The sequence below is a fragment of the Centruroides sculpturatus genome, unplaced genomic scaffold (assembly GCF_000671375.1).
Source record: "Centruroides sculpturatus isolate CEXI.00-Female unplaced genomic scaffold, Cexi_2.0 scaffold258, whole genome shotgun sequence".
Lineage (NCBI taxonomy): Eukaryota > Metazoa > Arthropoda > Arachnida > Scorpiones > Buthidae > Centruroides > Centruroides sculpturatus.
Window position 1 is genome coordinate 672,929 of NW_019384607.1, and position 21,522 is coordinate 694,450.

Sequence of the window (21,522 nt, forward strand, 5' to 3'; positions counted from 1 at the left end):
ATTTGTAGGCTCTAGGCTAATATATTTGGGTGACTTATTACATTTTAAAAATAATTGTGGCTGAATTTCGAGGAATTCTGCTTTACTTTGTATAAAACCTATCTGGCAATCTATGAGGTTTATACTGGACATATACTATTTACCTGCAGTTTATTCATATTATTATTATTTATTATTATTAATGAAATTTATTATTAATGAAAATAGCATTCTGTATATGTAGCTGTATTTCATTTCCTTAATAAATTATGTCAATTATGTGGCATTCAGTGTATTGTATAGAAATATGTAAATGTTGAATAATTCAAAGTCAAGATTATTTTGTCCCTTGAAATTTGAAATAATGAGGATTTCCTGTAATAAGCACACCTAGACACCAATAACGAAAAATCAATATATTTTAAACAAAAAAACATCTAAAACAGAAGAAACCTGTTTTGTTTAAAATGCCTACTCAACTAATAAAATTACCTATCTGACTAATGATTTTCTCTCTGACTACATACCTATTTGCCTTGAAATTTCTTTCTGTTTAAATTGTGCTACGAAGTGATTCCTTAATATACTCTTTTGGACCTGAATTAACTGGAAAAAAGTCACTACCCATCTTGTTCCATGAATTGGTCTTATCTAAAATCTAATGATATCACTATTAATGCAAAGTCTGATATAAAATTCTTTTATCTACTATACATAAATATTTAAAATATGGTAAAATCAGTATTTCATCACAAAAATGGTTTACTTACCATCTAAAAATAACTATGTAATTTATTTTGAAAACACTAGAACAAATGGAGAAAGTCCAGTAACCCCCATGATCTTTACATATACCATATCATCCAAAAGAAGCAATATTGTGAATGCCATACTTCTTTTCAAAACTATTTTAATAAGGTAACAGGATCTTTTTCATCTGACTCTCACACTTTTTGATCTTTTATACCACATTTTTCTAAAAGAATACCAAGTAAATTAATTCTTGTTCAAGTTGATAATGTTTATAATATGTACAATAATTTTAAAAAGACCTACCATAATTCTTCCTAATGTCATATTTTCTCCATTATTCCTTCACTTTTATTCATATAAGCTTTCGTTCTCCTTTAATGAAGTTCTTAATGCCATAGATATCTTAATTAAATAATTATAATAGCCCAGATCTAATTCCTGCTATTTTTTTTATAAATCCTTAAAACCAATATCATCCTTTTCAGATTATTTTCCATCTTTGTTCAAAATAGTTTTGTCCCCAAACAATGGCTCTCTTCCAACATTATAGCTATACCTAAAAAAAGACAAAAACTCTTTCCGTCCCATTTCCATTTATCTGCTATGATGAAAGTTTTCAAAATTTGTTTATACCATAGACTATATTCTACAATTTCTTCTAAATTAATACCATTAATACTGTGGCCTACAGCATCATTCCACCACCACCAATCTTTTGGAAACTATATCAATAATCTTTAAAAATTTTAAAAGAAAGCAATGTGTTTTCATAATTTATATACATATTAGCCAAGCCTTTGATTCTGTTGTTCCAATCTCCTCTTAATTCTCAGAGATCACTTCAAAATTGATCCTGCTTATCAATCCTGGCATAATAATAGAGAGGTCGCCCGCAACCTCTCTATTATTACGACGTACACGTTTACAGCGCGAAAACGTGTACGTCGGACGTTCATCGCCGCCTTCCTGTGAGCCTAGAAGTTTAACAATGTCATTTGGAACGTCAGTAGAATCACGCTCGACATTCCAAATGCCATTGTTAAACTTCTAGGCTCACAGGAAGGTGGCGATGAACATCCAATGTACACGTTTTCGCGTTGTAAACATCGGCCGCAACCTCGCTATTTACTACCTCCTTCATACTTGTAAAATTAAACTTGGCAATTTCAAATTTTTGGATTTCTCTCCCTTATAGAAAATGCAAGGTTTCACTTTAAGCAGCCTATTTTGTTTGTCTTATTTAAACAACATACTTGGTCATATTGCATTTTGTGTATTATCTTATGCTGACAATATTAAATTGATTAACTGTGACCCACATGTACTGTACTTCACTCTGATCTACTCCATTTATCTTCCCTTATCAAAAATGTTAATTTAAAAATTAATATACAAAAAACTGTAATCATGTTGTTTTCACTTATTCATAATCATCAGTTGCCCACATTTTACATTTACAATACAGTAATCCTATCAAATATGTTAATTCTTATAATGACCTCTGAATCATTTTTGATTGTAAACTTACTTTCAAAGGACACATTGATAAGATTATTAAATCTCTTGCTATTCATTATGGAATACTTTGACATTTTTGCAAAACTATTTCCTCAAACACATCCATCTATTTTGCAAATATGGGCTATGGCTGCCTCATCCCATTTACAAAAAATTTTTAAAAAATTAGATAAAATATTTTATTATTTTAAATAAACTCTTCTACCTTCCTTTTACCCCTAATACTAATATGGTTAAATCCAGACTGAGAATTCCCAGCTTTATCGAACATAACGTACTGAATACACTGTTTACTTTTATACAAATACTTCCATGGTTCCATTCATTCTGATTGGCTGTACCTAAGAGTTCTGCCATGCGTTACTTGTAATCAAACTTGTTTTTTACCCAATTTTTTAAGCTTTCCATTTCTTTCAGATTTTTTTTTATCAGTCTATTCAGAATATGGGTTGTTTGGAGCAATCTCTAAATGAAGATTTTATATATATACTTAAAAAAAACATAAGATATATATATATATATATATATCTTATGTTTTTTTTAAGTATATATATATCCATTTTTGTTGGTTATTGATATGTCTAGAAGTGCTTATTATAATGATAATATTATTAATTAAAACTAAACAAAACCTTTTCTCCCCTCAGTCCAGTCGAGTCGATTACTCACTTTGTAGTATGCAATCAAAAAGCTGTAATTGCTATGAAAAACAAAGTTCTCTTATGGATAGATCTAAAGAAGCCACAACAACCCGAAGGTATAAATATCTGAAGATATTCTGGAATTATTTTGAAAATCAATGATATAAAGAATTTTTCTCATTTAGAGATAGAATTATCTAGAAGCTTAGGTGATAAGAATTATTACCAGAGTCGAATATATAACATGTATCTAGATCCCAATGGAAAACATCTACTAATAAGTCTCTATAGTTCGGAAAATCTAGGTCCGCTGGATAATCTCTATTATTACAATGGCTCTCACAAAGTTTATCAGGCCAGTAAGATGAAGGTGAGTTGACTATAAATTAACTTTGAATAAGTTACAGTTTGACATTTGTCTATAAATATAAGTATTTTTTTAGGGTCACGTGATTAGTGCAGTCGGCTGGAATTTTCTGAATTCTAATGAAAGCACAAGTAGCAACATTCTAGTTGGAACAACTAAAGGTATAAACTGTATACTTATAAAATATTTAAAATTTACATTTCTTCCTTGAATTCACATATTTTATCAAATATTTTCTATATCCAGTTATTTCTAATACATTTCTTGTGTATCAAGTAGAAGTAAAAAAAAAACTACTTAAATTTTCAGTTTAACTTTTTATCTCTAAATCTAAGTCTTCTGAGAACATATAATTATTTATTTTACACACTAGGTAATGCATAAAGGCAAAGTTAACTCTCCACAATTAACAATAACAACAATTTCCTCAAAGTTAAAACCGTAATACAAAAATAAATAAATAAAACAAAAAAATGAACAAAAGAACTATTATAAAAATGGTAAAACCTTTACAAGACATGATAAAAAAAAATAGTACAAATATAAATTAAATTAATAGTTAACATAATAAAATATATGTATAATTTTATAATTAAGATCAACTAATGGAAGATTTAAAATTCTTGAAAATTTTTATTAAGTGAAAATTATATTATTAAATCATCAAAGATAATATAAGATTGGTTTTGAATAATAGATTCAACTTACAACTTTTAAGGAATTGTACCAATAGTTGGTTGTCTTCTTAAATTTGTGAAGTTTGTTGAATCTTTTTATCTTAAAGTTCTATAGTTTATATAAGTAGCAAAACTTCATCGACAAACCACTGTATGATATGGTTATCACTTATTGCTATGAAGGAACCAGATTCAAATCCAGACCTTTTAGTCATGTAAAGTATGGATTGGTACTTTATTCCCTGATACTTCATTTATGATAACAATGTATTGCAGAACAGGTTTGCTTGTAGATATTATAGTTAAACCTGTAATTAAGGTATATCCCTTCATTTGAGAATAAAGTTTGCTCATTCTTGTTATCAGAACAGAACTTAATTATGGCAAGAATAAATTAATAAATACTCAAAAAAGTTAAAATGATTCAAAATTTTACTTCTAAGAAATTACAGCTGAGAAAGAAGATATTATTTATTTATACAATTTTAATGTATACTATTTTATAGATTTTTTTTTAACTTTTTGTGACATATTCCATTATCATTTAGCTTTGCACAACAGATTAGCATAGAATTAATTTTTATATTATTGATTTATACTTTTTTGTATATTACTTTAAACTTACATAATACACCCCAAATTCCAGCAGCAAAGTGAAATATTTATGATGTTGAACAAATATTTTTAGTAGCCTTAAGCCCTCATCTTCAGGTTTTATAATCTTTTGAATGTAGAATGATACTTGTAAAGAATGTTTTAATTTTGAAAAGTGGTATGCCACATATTGCAGCCAAGGGCCCATTTGTAACAGAGAAGGTAGAACCTCCAGCAAGTTACATAAAAGGGACTCTACTGCAATGATTGATGACATACTAGCAAGAGCACGGATCCTCAGTACAGTAGGTATGTTGACCTATGCCTTTGTGCCTGAAGTTGGCTGAACTACAATCAGCTGTAATTGCATGCTGACCCAGGTCCTTACAGAATACAGGAAGTTTTCCCTTGGAGATAGTTGCTGCTCCTGTGGTTGTCTGAGTGGTGACACGAGGCACTACGTTTTTGAGTGCCCCTATACAGATGACTTCCATAGAAGGTCTAATCCCACCATACCCAACCTGCTGCTTGCTGAGCTTTTGTGAGTGGCCCAGATGTGACCTGTAAATAATGCAGTTAAAATATGAATTTTGAAATTTTTGTGGCAAAAAATAGATTTGGTCACTCCACCCACACCACTAAGTCCTTTTTGTCCTTAGAAAGTTGTTACCAGATGTCCAAGCATTGTGAACACATGGTGGCCATCAGGGGGTAATCCGCAAGGGACGGTAAAAGTAGAGCTAGACTTAGTAATTGACTGAGACCTATAGCACCTACACGCGATACCTATCCTGTGTTGTTCCTGAATATTTTCGTGTTGACCTCATTTGTTGACCCTGAATGTATTCATGTTTGCATCGGAACATTTTTGATACTAGATGTCGCTCTGTGTCATAATTTTTATATTAAAATGAACTTTAGAAATAATTTTTTGTTTTTATATTTATTAATATATCTATTTTGTTTGTGAAAAATAAAAAAATAATTTCGGATGATAAAATAGTCACGATTATTATTTTAAAAAAATACTTGTAATTTTCATTAGGCCTAACATTGACGAAAATTCAACATGGCATCAAGAATTTCAACATCAAATAGGTTAAAGTCGTAAGTCATAACAGGTCATAACTTGTTTGTTTTGCTTGTGTCATGTGACTCTGTAATTGTTAAAATACCTTAAGAGTTATAATTGAGTAAACAATAAATCACATTGAATTACTGACCATTTTATTTAAGAAACTGTAATTTATAATTATTAACAACCATGTCAGGAGTGTCTTCCAAATACAAACGGAAAATGTCTGACAAAAATAGATTGTTTCAAGACAAATGGGAAGCTGACTATTTTGTAGTGCAAAACAAACACGGTTTGGCAATTTGTTTGATTTGTCGTGAAAGTGTTATATTAAAAAAATGTAATATTGCTCGTCATTTTAACACTAAACATAAATCATTCAATGATACTTTTCTTCCGGGATCTCTCATAAGACACGAGAAATTGGCTATTTTTAAAGTCACTGTAAAATCAACAAAATATTATGTCTGTGGCAGTAGTACAAGATGCAGCTGTAACAAAGGCATTGCATGAAATTTGTTATATACTTGGTAAACATGAAACTGTTTACTGATGCTGAAATTGTGAAGGAATGTTTTTTAAGCACTTCCAATGTACTGTTTGATAAATTCAGTAACAAAAATCAAATAATTTCGGAAATAAACAAAATCCAGCTTTCAGATTCTCCCTGTGTTTTAGAAGTTATAACTGTGTTAGACGTATTGAAGATATTGCAAACCATATTTGTGATAAGGTAATTGAAGACTTGAAAAGCTGTAAGTTTTTTATTTTAGCTTTTGACTTTAGCATGGATATTGCAGTGATATCACAATGCTCGGTTTTGTTAGATATTGTACAGAACAAAATTCAATTTGCAAAGATTTTTTTGAAATTCCTTCCAATGAAAGGCCAGACCAGGGGCAAAGATTATCTCGATACTATTTGCAATTTTCTAGAACAGATCAAGATAGATATTAAAAAAATTAGTTTGTGTGTGTACCAATGGCTGTCCTTCAATGACTGGATCTGAAAATGGATTTATTTCTCTACTGAAACAGAATTATGATTTGATACTAAATATAGAACCTGTTACTGGTGTAATTTTGCATGAAAAAATCTTCCTTTCACAACGTTTTCGAGCTGTCGAGATAGCTCTTCTTCAAGTAGAGAAAAAATTCCGACGGAACACTTCGAAAAATGGAACATAGATATTTAAATAAAAAACCGAATCTAAAAATAGAACGCAGATGTTTAAACGAAAAATCTGAAACTCGCATAACAAAAAATCATTAAGATGGTCATGCGCATTCGTGCGCTGATGTTGATATTTATAGATTGTCATTTATGAGGGCCTGCCACACTATAGAAAGATTAATCTCATCTTTCCGGTTTATACATGTGGTCAGGTGGTTAGCCTTGCAGATGGATATAGTTTCCCGCCATTTTAGATGTTCCAGGTGGTGCGTAGCGTCGATGATGTCAGCTTTATCGAACTCCAGTTCTATATCGGGATCGGATGCAAAGGTGGTTAGGGCCGTGGTATACTACCCATGCCGAAGGTCTGCTTGATGCTTTTGTACTCTGGTGTTTAAAGATTGCTTGGTTGAGCCGATATAGACAAGGTTCTCGTTACATCTGTTATCTTTCAGCGGGATAGAGTACACGCCAGGAAGCCTGCTACAAACCGGACTGCCTTTTCCATTTCTGAGGATGTCGTAGATTGTTGGGCATCTTCTATTAGCTATTTGTAATTGTTGTTTTCCGGCGATCTCAGCGTATATTGCTTTAACGTATGGATTAAAGGTGACTGGGAGGTGTGTACGTTCATCCTGGTCAGTATTGGTCTTCGTACGCTTAGTGGGTGCGTATTGTGAGCATTGATGTCGCTCAATTAGACGGTGTGTTAGACCATGATAACCGTGCTTGGCTGCTATCCTCTTGATATAATTCAATTTGGTGTTCAGGACTTGCGTGGTGGACGAGTGGGAAAAGGCCCTTTTACATCGGTAACAGGTTCCGTATTTAGTATTTTATCCCCGGTATCAGAGTGAAGTTGATTCAAATATGATTTGACAAATCTAATAACATTTCATTGCATCATTTATCAGGAAAACTTGGCTTCACATATTGTTAATCCTGAAGTAGATACTGTGATGAAAACTGTCATAAATATAGTGAATTATATCCGAGCATGAGAACTGAACCACAGAAAATATAAGTCTTTTAGAGGAAGTGTGTAGTCAATACAATGATGTTCTTTTACATACCTCTGTATGTTGGCTTAGCAGAGGAAAAGTTCTGGAAAGTTTTTTTTCTTTGCAAAAAGAAATAATGCTGTTATTACAGCAAAATAATAAAATTTACAGTGAACTGCAAAATGATGAATGGTGGTGTATTGTAGCATTTCTGTGCGACATTACAGAGAAGCTTAACAGTCTCAATACTGGCTTACAGAGTAAAAATAAAATAATTTCACAGATGGTGAATAAAATATTTGCCTTTGAAGAAAAATTAAACATTTATTACCAAGAAACACAAAACAAAATACTGCGAAATTTTCCAACCATGACAAATGCTAAGCAGGATGGTATTAATATTTCTCCAGAAAACTATACAATTTTTTCAAATTATTTAACTGCGTTATCTGAGGAATTTAAACATAGATTTTATGATCTAAGAAAAATAAAAAATATGCTGTTGCTCATTGAAAATCCCTGACTCTTGGAACTGGCAATAATATCAGAACTGGCTGATATATTTGCATGTAATTATGCAGAGCTATTTGACGAATTCATTGAGATGAAGAACAATACACACCTGGAAGCTATTTTTAAAGAAAACAGAGCAGAAAATAATTACATTGACTTCTGGAAAGTAGTGCTCAAATGATATAAGACTGTAAAAAAATGTGTTCAAATTTTACTTATGTTGTTCGCATTAACGTATCTATGTGAATCATCATACTCAAAAATTAAATATGCAAAGAACATATGTAGAAACCAGTTTACTGATTCACACCTGGATGCCATTTTATGAGTAGCATGCAGCAGTTACAAGTCTGATTTAAATGAAATTGTGAAAAAATATTCGCAATATATATTCTGACAGTCACACTAAATTTCTAGGGTAAGTGAGAAATTATGTAAGTTTTATATTATAATTGTTATGTTGCGGCCCACGTGTAATAGTTTTCATGTGTATGTGGCCTGAGAATAAACAAGGTTGAGTATGGTGGGTCTAATCACATAGATTGGAACAAGCCTGAAGACCAAGTACTTTGAATGCTAGCAGCAAGTAAAGCAAACTTAGAGACATTAAAGAAATTGATGGAACATAATTGTGAAAAATTATTATGTAATATATCTATTTATATCTATGTCAATTTTAGGATCATGTTTTATACCAGTGTAATATTCTAAAAAATGGAAAATAATAAAAAATAATCATTGTTTAATGGTGTTATGTGTCAGTTAAAAGGGTTGTAAATTAAAACCAGCTGAGGAAGACAGTGTTTTTTTTGTTTTTGGTCAAAAATGCACACTGGAGTTTTACTTGTTGCAAAGTTTCAATTGTTGAATAAATATATGCTAGTACAGTAGAGCATCATTTATCAGAAAGCATTCCAGTCGACAAATTTAAATATTCGCTAGTGCTGTGGCGCTGCAATCTTTGGCTATGTCTTGGGCTACTCAAATATTTTACGTTTTTGATACTAAATTAACTTCTGAAGTATAATTTTTTATTGTTTTTATATTTTTCAATATATTTATTTTGTTTGTACAAAATAAAAAATTAATTTTTAATGATACAATAGCCACGATTATTATTTTAAAAAGTTTTCGTTAGTCTTAACATCGACGAAAATTCAAAGTGACGCAACACGCAACGGAGAAAAATTTCAACATTTGATAGGTTAATATATTTTTTCATACATAATCGGTTATCTGAAAAATAAGTTATCCGAACAATCCCAGTCCCCAATTGATTCGGATAAACGATGCTCTACTGTATATGATAATTCTGTTGTTGGTTGTGTTTAAACCAAATGTATAATTGATTAAAACTAGTTAAATATCAGTAGATTTATTAACCAAATAAAGTTAAATATAAACATTTTTATTTTTGATATTTTCTTTATTCTAAATATATGAAATTGAAATATACAATATTTCATCAATTTGGCATAATTTTGGAATTCCAGGTTTAATAATTATAAAGTATTTGTTTGTTAGGTTTAATATTTGAAACAGAATTAACATCTGCAGATGAGAAATTCTTTTTCCAGAATCAGAGCCCCGAACAGTATTGGAAGCAGGTATATTATTACAACTACTTACACTCAATATCTAATATTAAACAGAATGAACAATTGTTTACTTTTAGTACTAATTCTTTAATTATTCTTTTTCAGGTTTTTGATATTGGACAAAAGAATGCCACAAAAATAACTGGTCTAGAATTTCACAGAATACCCAGTAGGATTACAGAACAAAAATATTTTATTATAGCAACAACACCCAAGTAATTGTCTTTTGATAACTTCTTATAATGGTTATAGTTGTTTAACTGATCTATTCCTACAGTCGTCTGTACCAATTTGTGGGAAACGTACCAACCACTGGAGAAATGCCTATATTGATGCACATTTTCAATAATTATACAGATATTCCTGGTAAATTTTAATTTAAAATGAATATATACAATAATGTACAATGTTTTCATCTCATAATGATTTTTTTTTTTTCTGTTTACAGAACGATTTACAGAAATTCCTGGAAATTTAGATTATAGTAAATTACAATTTTATTATCCAAATCACAGGGGTCTTCCAAAACACTTTACTTGGCTAACAGGTAAATACAGTCATTTTATTCATAAAATTTAAACAATTTACATTATTAAAAAAAATTATAAACAGAACCTGGAATTCTGTATGGAAATATCAGTTGTGACAGTCAAGCGGGAGTTGATTCGGTGATTACGGAATCAACTCTGATACTGTATCCTTTTTGTTTTTTTTTAATTTTAAAATAATATATTTAATGCTTAATGTATAATCCTTAATAAATCAGTACTCAAGAAGACAAGGATAAAACAAAAATAAGCATGCAAGAAGATAAAAATCAAAAGAAATGTCCATTAGGTATCGTTCTAACTGAATTTCACGTTTTGGTCCTTTATCCTGATAGGTAAGTTTTTATATTTTAATATAATTGGATGTAAAATCAAAATATGTTGACTTATATAAACAATGCTAATAATAAAATAAATATTTTATATGTATTTATTTTATCTACTTTGATAAAAATAAATATATATCAGTCTATGATGTATTAATGTATTTATCATTTATCATGTTTTCTTATAACTTGCAGCCAATTACATATTTGTTCTAAATACATTATTATTATTATTGTTAATACAATGAAATCTGTGTAAACCAATGTGAACCGAGGAAGCGTGGAGCTGTGAACTCGTCCCCACTTACCAGCTTCCTTGTAAGGTGATGGCTAGGAGGACTTTATCGAGTGGGGAGGCGTGAGTAAGTCGACAAGGTGTCTGTAAAGAATTATAGACAGGTCCACAGGTTCAACAAATAACACCTTTAATATACACTAAGCCTAATACATAAGGTTATCTAAATTTAGATACTAAGGATGTGTTACTGCTACTTGGCTATAGCATTACTGCTACTAATAGAACTATTTAACTAAAGAACCAAGAGAGAGTTTACAATTCTGTATATGTCGTACCTTATGGTCCTCTGGTTCTGAATCTGGTTGTGTAGGACATCGATAAAACGCTCCTGGATTGGCGGGGTTGACCAGTAGACTTCCTTTATGAGAGACAGCAATTATGGTGGGAAGGCAAGGGTGGCGACAGACGGAATGGCAGTATCAGTCTGGTGTCCCCTGTTTATGTCTGCCCGGAGGACTGTGTTCCAGCCCTTTTTATACCCATTTTTGGGAGAGCTGACTAATGCTATGTATGATGTAACCTGTTCTAAGTTTGATTTGTGTCCAGGCTAGTTTATATTAATTGTCAGAAATCAAACATTTCTTTAAATTTATTACCTCTTTCTATACAATATGATTACTCGTTGTCATAAATGATACCTCATAAATTTGATAACAGCTGTCGAACAAACTGAATTAATTGCTGGAGGTGACTAAGGTCAGAGTTTGTCTTGCAACCTTAGTAATAAATGTTACTTTGTATGATCATCTGATCGGCTTTATCGGTTTCAAAATTGGACAAAATAGGAAGTGTGTGGTTTTGTCATCCTTTCCCCATTTGACCTTTTGATCTCTGATTTCTATGTCGTAGAAAATTTAATTAATCATTTATTTAATTTTTTATTATTTCTAATTATCCTCTTTGTTTTTTCACTCTCCCATTTGGATGTCACACCAGAATCAAATGATTTTTGTTTTGTCAGGTTTCTGTTTTGAGAATTTTATTCTTTTTTCTATCTTTAATCTATACCCGATAAATATTACACATTTCTCCAGTGAGAGGTTTATATCTTATATAAAACAAATTTATGAAACAACCTGATTTTCAAATGCTAAACCTGCTTCAGGTTTAGCATTTGAAAAATACAATGTTTTGAAATTCCACTACAGAATGTTTAAATACATTCTATGATGTTAATGTTTAAATTTAAAATATTCATATAATAAGAATAAATATACTATTAAAATACAAAGTGTAACTTAAAGATAATGAAAAATTATTATTGAATATAATTAACCACAGAGGGTGCCTTTTATTTCTTGTGCCTTAATTATCTCATAATTATCTTCTTGTGCCTTTTATCTCATTGTGCCTTAATTATTTCTCTAAATATAAAGTTGCCCCTTGTTTGTTATTGAAAAATGGCCTCCTGGCACTGGAAATAGAATTAGAATCTTTATAGTTAATGATTTCATTTTTACTTTTCCAGCTCTTGTTATATCTAATTTTTCTTGTTAGATATGCATGGCAATTGGTCAAAAAAATGACCCCCTCAATATTTTGACATTTTTGGACTTGGTACCTTGAAACTTCAAGAAATGCACTTCAGGGGGTTTTTCTGTATGTGTTTGTTTGTGTGTGGGGGAGGCATAGTTTTGTTTACTCTCTTTAACTTTAATAACTCCCATGCTTATCAAAAATTTCAGGAATTGTTTAGGGCGGTTTGGATATTGGGGGCATTGATGCTGTTAAATTTGATGATAAAAGTTTAAGGAGGGGATATAGGGAGGTCATGTGTCATACCTAGAGTATGGTTGGACTTAATGAAGATTTTACTTGTTGTTAGCATTTACAATTTTTTATAAAACTCATCCCTACCTTCAAAACTAAGTTTTTTGCCTTTTTATAATAAAGTATAACAGATGTTGCTACATGCAATTTTAAATGTTTTTGCTGGGAAAGTTAAGCAACTTGTTGCTAGATTTTGTTTTAATGTTGCTTTGTAAGTTTCCAGTGTTTCAAGTGTTTTTAAATGATGTTCATCAGACTGGTTTTATAAATTTAGCTTCACTTTGCCAAACATTGGGTTTGGTTGTGTACTGTGCCTAAACAGTTATTGGTTTATCATTGTTGGTATCATATTTTTTTTCTTTGATATTTTGATATGGCTCAAAGAAAATAAATATGGATATTTGTGGAATCTATGTATGCAAGTTGATGTTTAGATCTTTGTTTAGTTATTGGGATAGAGTATATGCCTGATGCATTGTTGTAGTCTGTATCATCCTTATTGTTATGTAGTAACTTGTATACTGTGAGATTTCTATGAAAGCAAAGTTTAGCTTCTAAATATTTAGCTATTTGTTTGTAATTGGCTGAGAGTCAATGGTTGTAATCTATACTTATTTGCCTATTGGATGTATATAGTAATCATGTGTTGATGTTCTCAGATGTGGATGGTTCCTAAATTGATCTTTTATTCTGTGCATCAGGTTTTGTATTAGTTTTTTACTGTAACCATATGTTGCAGCTATTCTTTCTATATGCTTGAACATTGATAAGATGTTTGTGGTATCTGAGCAGTGCTATTTTGTTTAAAAATCTGAATACCACTATTTTATATGATATTCATGGTATGAATAACAGATGATAATCAGATTTGGTTACAAACATCTAAATTAACATACCCATTTAGGAGTCTAATTTCTATGTCTAGATAATGGGATGTTGTGTCACTACATTGTTTTAGATTTAGTCAGACCTTATGAATTATTATTGAGAGCTTTTAAAAACTTAGTGTTGTTTGGTTTAGATTTCCATATAATCATCATATCATCAATATACCTGGTGTAAAGTATAATATTCAGCAGGAATTCCTTTAGAATTTTATTTTCAAGTTGTCTAGCTACTAATTTGCATAAGTCACCTGACATTGGGACTCCCAGTTTTTGGAAGTATGTTTCATTATTTAAAAACTCATATAGCTTAGCACTTAAGATAGTTCTAACACTTGTTTGTGATGTAGATGCATCACTTGGGTATACATAAATAGAAAATCTTGTAGAGTATAAAAACAAGGTTGTAAACAAATAGATGGAAATAGCAATGCAGAATCCAGCACTGTGATGTGTTCATCATTCATTAACATAATTTCTTTTAACCTGCCTGATAATTTTGTGGATCTTCAATAGTGTATTTGTAATCTGTCAAGTATTCCACTAAGTTATTATGCATTTGCTTTTCTACTAACATAATTGGAGACCTTGCTTTATTCAAATACAAGAATTGAGAACTATTTGGTGCTAAAAAGTTCTTGTTCCCAAGAACTTGCATTACATATTTTTGAATACCAAGAATTCTCAGATATGATTCTTATTAGCTGGCACGACAGCAAATAAGATAATTTTATTATCTTATTTGCTGTCGTGATATAGGCGGTCGCACCCATTATATTGGTGCGACAACCAGAATGTTAGCTAACCGCATTTCAGAGCATCAATGTTCCATCAGAGAAGGCAGGAATGACACAGAACACGCCAGAATGGTACTACAACACAAACATACCCCTCTGTGGAATGACGTGGTAATATTAAAACATTGCAACCACAAAAATCTTGTATATATCTGGGAAGCCCTTATCACCAACGTATTAAAGCCTTGCAACACCCCCACACTGGATTTGCCCCCTTTGTGGATCAGTTTGTACAGTTATATAAAGTATCGCAACTAAATCCACAATATATAGGCGTATAACGCATGCGCAACATAAACGCGCATGTTTTTTATTTAAATATCTGTTTATATTCTACCGCGCATATTTTTATTTAAATATCTGTTTATATTCTACCGTTGCTATCATTCCAAATTTGCTATTTAAGATTGGAATGTTTTTTAAAAATTTTGTATTCAAAAAAGGTTCTAATGACCTGAAGAAGACGAAAGTGTATATCGTCGAAAGTGCTCGTCAATTTAGTGACATAGGTGTCTAATTTAACGCTTATATGTTAAAAGTTTTTGTAATAATTTTAGAGCCAAGAACTAGCATCTCACTCTGCATTGGAAATTCAAATCATGTTATAATATAAAAAACCAAGTTATTCTGTGATTTTCTCAAGGAATTTTAGTACTCCAATTAATTGTGAAATTCAATTGCCTCAATTACCAATTACTAATTAATATCAAGTATTCAAGTACAAGCTGATAATCAGCTCATACTCGAATACTTGGTATTAGTTAGTAACTACTCCATAGTCCAAACAAGACAAATTAACAGCATTGTGTTTTTTTATTCTCATTGTTTTCAAGAAATTACATTCTTTGCTTGTACTTGAGAACTTGATTGTTGGAAGCTCATTCAAATCTTGAAGTTCTCAATTTTTAAAAACATTTAATTTAACAAAGACAATAAAACAAAGTTGTTGTATCCATAGATCCCTCACCAAGTAATCTGCATTTTTCTGAAACAGTGCAAGCTTGTTCTTGGAATATTGCTTGTCACACTCTGTAGTAACCATTATACCCAGAGGTAATGTCACTTATTTGTTTACAATGAGCAGAATCTTAATTCTCTGCTTTTTCAAGTTAATTTATATTCTTTAAACCCAAAATCCTTTTTTATTATCTCCAGGTTTCCAGCTAATAGTAAATTTAATACAGAAAATAGCTTCACTTTGAAGCTTTATTCACTCAGGCAAAATTTTGTTTTAAACTGATACAAAAATAATTATTCATTTTATTTTATGTACAAATTTTGAAAAATAAAATGAAAATATAAACTACAAGTGGCATTAAATTTTAATTCATAGTAATTGCTATGACTTAAAATAGGGAAATAAATCAATATTTTTTAATCTCAGTTTTGATGTAATTTATATTTTTCTGCAAATGATGATAAACTTGAATTTATATAATAATAATAATGTTAAAGAGTTGCTTTATTAGCATATTAAACTGACATTAAATTTTATAAAAATGAATTACTAATTAATTATGACTACTACCTGTTATTGAAAATTTTTATAAAAGATTTAATAATAAATACACAGTCAATTTCTTTGTTATCTTAATAATAATGCAACAAGTCCTCGATTATTTCGTAATTCTTGCTGATTTTTGTTTCATCTGTTCAATGACAGAAAATGCTGGTGTAGTATGAGAAAAATTAACATTAATGTTGCTATCATCTGTAATATCAAACATTAATGCATATTTTTCTTGACAATTTTTTGTGTCCTCCTACACTTTAAAATATTTAAATTGTTACATATGATAATTTTTATTGAAGAAATAAAAACTTTTAAAAAGTTACTATTAGGTGATTAAAGTTTGAGATTAGCTCTCATAACAATGTAAAATTTTTATAGGATGAAAGCCATATGTGTGCTCAATGAACAACTAGTCTTTGAAGATGTATTTACTGTGGTAAGCAATATTTAAAATAATTATCATCTGTGTTTTTTTTTGTTTCAATAAATTATGTAAGGAAAGTTTTAAATTTATTATTATACACATTATATTATATCATTTTTTGATGAAAAGGTTACTTATGACCAGTGAACTAATCAGAAAATTTTTATTAATTTCTGTATGTAACGTCCCTTTAATCCAAAAAACTTGTTTGGTAGACAGTCTCACAGCACGAGGAATAGATTTTACTGATGCAACAGGGAGTTTCAAATATTATTCCTTGAGTTCATAGTAAATATGTCTTTCAGAATCGAGTGTTTCTCGCAGCCCGTAGTAGAGGGGTAACAGGCACTGTCAGCTTACAGTATCATTGTCTACTCTTTAACAAGTAAATTTTTTGTTTTGATCATTTTATATGTTGAATGCAACATTATAGTGTTCTCTAATATAAGAAATGCAGATTAATAAAAAAAACATCTCATTTAGAATCTTACTGGTTTTAAAAACCTGAGGAAGACCAGAGTAGGTTGAAAACGTTAGTTTTCCATTAAAGTGTTATTACTGGACTCTTAAGGTTTTCGAGTGTAAAGTATACATTCCAGTAATTCTGTAAGAAGTTGTTTTTACATCTCATTTCTTTTATTTAGTGAAGTTTATTCACTTAAAGCACATGTAATAGAGTTAATAACTGAATTTGTAAAATGGCATACACCATATTTAATGATATTAGTAAACAGAAATCTATTTCCTAATTGTGGAACAAGCAGATAAAAATCATGTGCATTCAAGATAGATACATTTATACTTTTCATTGTTTTTGACATTACAAATGTTTTTTTCAGGATGGCTTTATTAATAGAACAAGAATTACATGCAAAAACAGTGATTTTAATATTCATTCAGAATTATGATTGCAAATATACACTTGCAATTTACAGTTTGAAAATATTTGAGTTTGTACCTTTAATGTTATGTTTTTATCTGCTTGTCTCACACCAGAAAATGAATTTTCATATACAGATATAAAGTTGATGATTAAAATTCACTTGATCCTTGCAAGAGGTCAAAAAATTTTATATTAACTGGCTAGAAGAGTTTTATTTACTTTAAAATATAAATTAAAATAAAATATCCATGAATATTATATTTGCTATCTGAATGAAAACTTAAATTTAGTGTATAGTGATTAATAATGTATAATGCTCAGATCAATATTCATCCTAGTTATTCCTGAAAACAATCATTAAGTAATTACTTTGAATTAACCTGTTTAATTTTTTCATATATTATATCGTTTATAAAATTATAATTAAAAAAAAAACAGAAATTATATGAAATAGTTTTAAAAATTTTGTTATTTGACACAGTTTTGTAGTTTTAACAAAATACAGTTTAGACTGTTCTGTCTCAAATATTCCACTTCTTCCATTTTATTTATTTTATAATTTCATCTACTGTACAATGAATTGCTAGAAGAAATAAAGCAAAAACAAACAGTGAAAAAATGGACTGTTTCAATGGACAGCATTTTGTAAACTACAGAAAAGATAAGTGAGATACTCACATCACCAAATTTTCACAGCAAATTTGATGTGAGTATCTGACAGTGTAGGTCAGGTGGTGATTTTATTTTTTTTCTAGGAATTTTCTGTGAAATATTCACCAGTGCATGTTATATGCGTGAACTACTGTAGCATAAGTATTGTATGGAAAAGTTCCTGTAGAATGTAGTGATATACTTGGTTTATAATTTCTGGATTTGGATTTGAAACATTCTGTTTGAAATATTAGCTAGAACTATTTTACTCTTCCATTGTCAGTCCCAAGCCCAGATGAGAAAGGAGGGTTGGGTCTGGAGCCTGCAACTCCACCCTGTAGAAACTGTCACCACTAAATAAACAAGAAGTGAAATCACAACTCTCAGATGAAACTATTGACTCATCATCCCCTGTGACAGTGCAGGAACAAAACCATGAGGATGTCCTTTGCCCTATGCATTCAATACTAAGTGCCAATAGCATAACTAAAATTGGAACATGGAATGTACAGTCTTTGAACCAGTGTCAGTTTCTCAGGGAATTTGATAAATACAACATGCAAATCCTTGAAATTAGTGAGGGTAAATTGACAGGAAATGGAAAAACTACTAGTGAAGGTAAAACCATCTGTATTCTGGCCATAATGAAGATCACATAAGAGGAGTGGGCTTGTCCTGTTAAAGGAGGAAACATGAGTGCTGACTGGCCATAAACCTGTCAATGACTGGATTATAACAGCTCGATTCCAATCATGTAAGAACTACTGTAATCCAGACAGATGCATCCACTGAAGATGCTGATGAGAAGGATAAATATGTGTTCTATAACTAACTGCAGGATGTACTAAATGAGACTCCCAAGAAATGAGTCACGACAAGAAACTGCTTATGGGCAGTGTGAATGCTCAGTTAGGCAGTAATAGGATAGGTTTGGAGTATGGACCACATGGTCTGCTGTGCAAACAAATGATAATGGAGAATGTCTATTGCTGTTCTGCAGCATGAACGATTTGTACATTGGAAATACATATTTTGCACATAAATATATACATAAGAAAACTTGGTGTTCACCTGATGGCAACATAAACAATGAAATTGATTATATCTGTATCAACAGTTGCTGAGGTCATCACTTTGAGATGTCAGCTGTCTTTCAGAGATTATGCTTAATCTGGCCCACATGAGCAATTGGTACAGCAACTAAGGTACACCTCTACAACACCATTGTCATTCCAACTGCAATCTACGCCTGTTAAACAAGGAATGACACAAAGAAAATTACTCAGAAATTCAACATATTCCATCAACACTATCTTTCAAGGATATGGTGAAATATCGGTATAATGAACACCAGTTTAACAAAATTTTTGATATAATGAATATATCTTGAATCCCCACTAATTTCCTATTTGGCTCAGTGCAAAAATGTTTCAGTTTAATGAATACCATTATAATGAAAATTGCAGTTTAATGTAATAAAAATTCTGTCCATTATAAAAGAATAGTTTTATTATAACAAAATCTATAAATGCATAAATCATTCATTAATAGTAAATGATGAATATTATGTCAAAATCTGGCAACATTAATTTTAATGTCTGGTTCAACTGTCAATGCTAATTTTAATCCTTAGTTATGGTTTTGTTTTGATGCTATTACTCTACAGTTTATTTTTTTTTAAGTTGATGAGAAAAAATGGAGAAAAATAAAAAAGCAGTTTTCTTTGGAAGAGAATATCAAAATATTAGATGACATACAAACAGGAATTAAACAAAAAGATGTGCCTGATGACCTACTGGAATGTTGTGTCACAGTACTTGATTTTATCAAAAAAGCTTTGATTAAAGAAACAGCACACACAAATATTAGACTTTTTTAGCAGAAAATAACAGTTTCACGTAGAGAAACAATTAACAGGGAGGATTCCAAGTAATTGTTACTACTATATTGTTATTTTAGTTATTTGCTCATGATCTTTTCTGATAATTTTTTATTGAGAACTAATTTTTATTCTGTATTTAATATAACTTACATTTTGAAAATATAAAATTTGATTTCATTTAAATACTAATAGATAAATTGCATTTTTAAAAACTTTCTTACTACAAAGTGTAAGAGATTTTTTTTATTATCAATAAATTTTTATCCTTGCATTCTTGACTGTATTTCAATGTAATGAAATATAACAAATATATTTTGATGGTCCCCTCAATTTTGTTATACTGACATTTTACTGTACTTAGAATTAGATATCATGACCACATCACAAACGAGGGACTCTTCAGAAGTGGCCTACAGAACTACAGGACATTGTTATAGAGCAAAGAATGCATTTTGCAGGGCATGATAGACATGTGAACATGTCTATCTTGTCTACGTCTGCTTTTATTTTTATTGGATATACCATTAAAAGAAAGCATAAATAATTCATTTATGTGATCAATTAAAGGATGAGGAAAACTTATAGATTATCTTAATTTTTTCTGTTTATTTTAGATGTATGGACCAATGATAGACATTGTTAAAGATCCTGTGAAGCTAACTATATGGGCATATTCTGAAGGTGCTATCTACAGATATAAAATTGTTAAAGAGGAAAGGTTAGTATCAATTAATGAATTTGTTTCTAACATAAAAATTAGTTTTGTAAATCTTACATCAAATATAATTTAATAGGAACATTGTAAATGTTTAGTACAACTTAGAGATCAATAATTTTAAATAGTTTCAATTGATCAACAATAATATTTCTTACATTTAAATTAATGATTTAGATGTGATGTATGACAGTAAACTTACCTTTGAATTTCATAGATATAAACTTATTAGAAATCTTGCAATAATACAAGGAATGTTCTGGTGGCTTTGTTAAACTATTTTGTCTGCAATTTTTTTACAAACTTTTAGTCAATCACAGATTGCTGTCTTTCAATATTAATCTTCAATTGCTCCTTTGATATACTGTATAATGTTACAAAAGTCTTGCAAAAGTTTTTTCTTTTACTGAAGAATTATACCATTTACTATAAATGGACTTTGTCAATCTTGCAACAGCTTTCTGGTATTAATGACAGAATAATTTATTTGAACCAAATTTTATTCTACAAAATTTACAATGGTTTATTGTACCTGATAATATATATTTTTGCATTTCTGTTCTCTCTACTAGAAATCACTCTTGTTTACAACATACAATAGATTTCCATGCCACTTAAGTATTTTGTATAGACTTTTACTATGTAACTATAGATCATATGAAAACTTTGAGGACTTTTTGCATCTTGCATTTTCTAAACACAAATTTATTTGTAAAAATAAGATTTGTGATGCAATTTTAATGTATTTTTAAAATTATTTTATTAATTTGTACTCCATTTATTATATGTGGATTGTTATTAGGCTGCAATTTGAAAAATTATAGACCTATAAATTCCCACTATTGCCCATCCATCTGTCTGTCTTTCTTAATCTCAAGAATGGAGTTATATAGATGAAAGACAAGACCAGATATGAAAATGTTAGGGGCAGGAGGCCCCAAT

The 21,522-nt window shown here is 30.1% G+C and overlaps 1 protein-coding gene across 1 annotated transcript in view; it reads left to right on the top strand.

The window, feature by feature from the left end:
* LOC111625168 (vacuolar protein sorting-associated protein 18 homolog) overlaps positions 1-21,522 on the top strand; it is a 49,826-nt gene that overhangs the window by 20,243 nt on the left and 8,061 nt on the right. Inside the window, exons 4-14 of the mRNA XM_023368231.1 lie at positions 2,898-3,007; positions 3,077-3,261; positions 3,335-3,419; positions 9,816-9,898; positions 9,995-10,104; positions 10,167-10,255; positions 10,338-10,436; positions 10,502-10,583; positions 10,656-10,772; positions 16,404-16,461; positions 20,480-20,583. Coding sequence (XP_023223999.1) covers positions 2,898-3,007; positions 3,077-3,261; positions 3,335-3,419; positions 9,816-9,898; positions 9,995-10,104; positions 10,167-10,255; positions 10,338-10,436; positions 10,502-10,583; positions 10,656-10,772; positions 16,404-16,461; positions 20,480-20,583 — 1,122 coding nt within the window. The remainder of the gene's footprint in view (positions 1-2,897; positions 3,008-3,076; positions 3,262-3,334; positions 3,420-9,815; positions 9,899-9,994; positions 10,105-10,166; positions 10,256-10,337; positions 10,437-10,501; positions 10,584-10,655; positions 10,773-16,403; positions 16,462-20,479; positions 20,584-21,522) is intronic.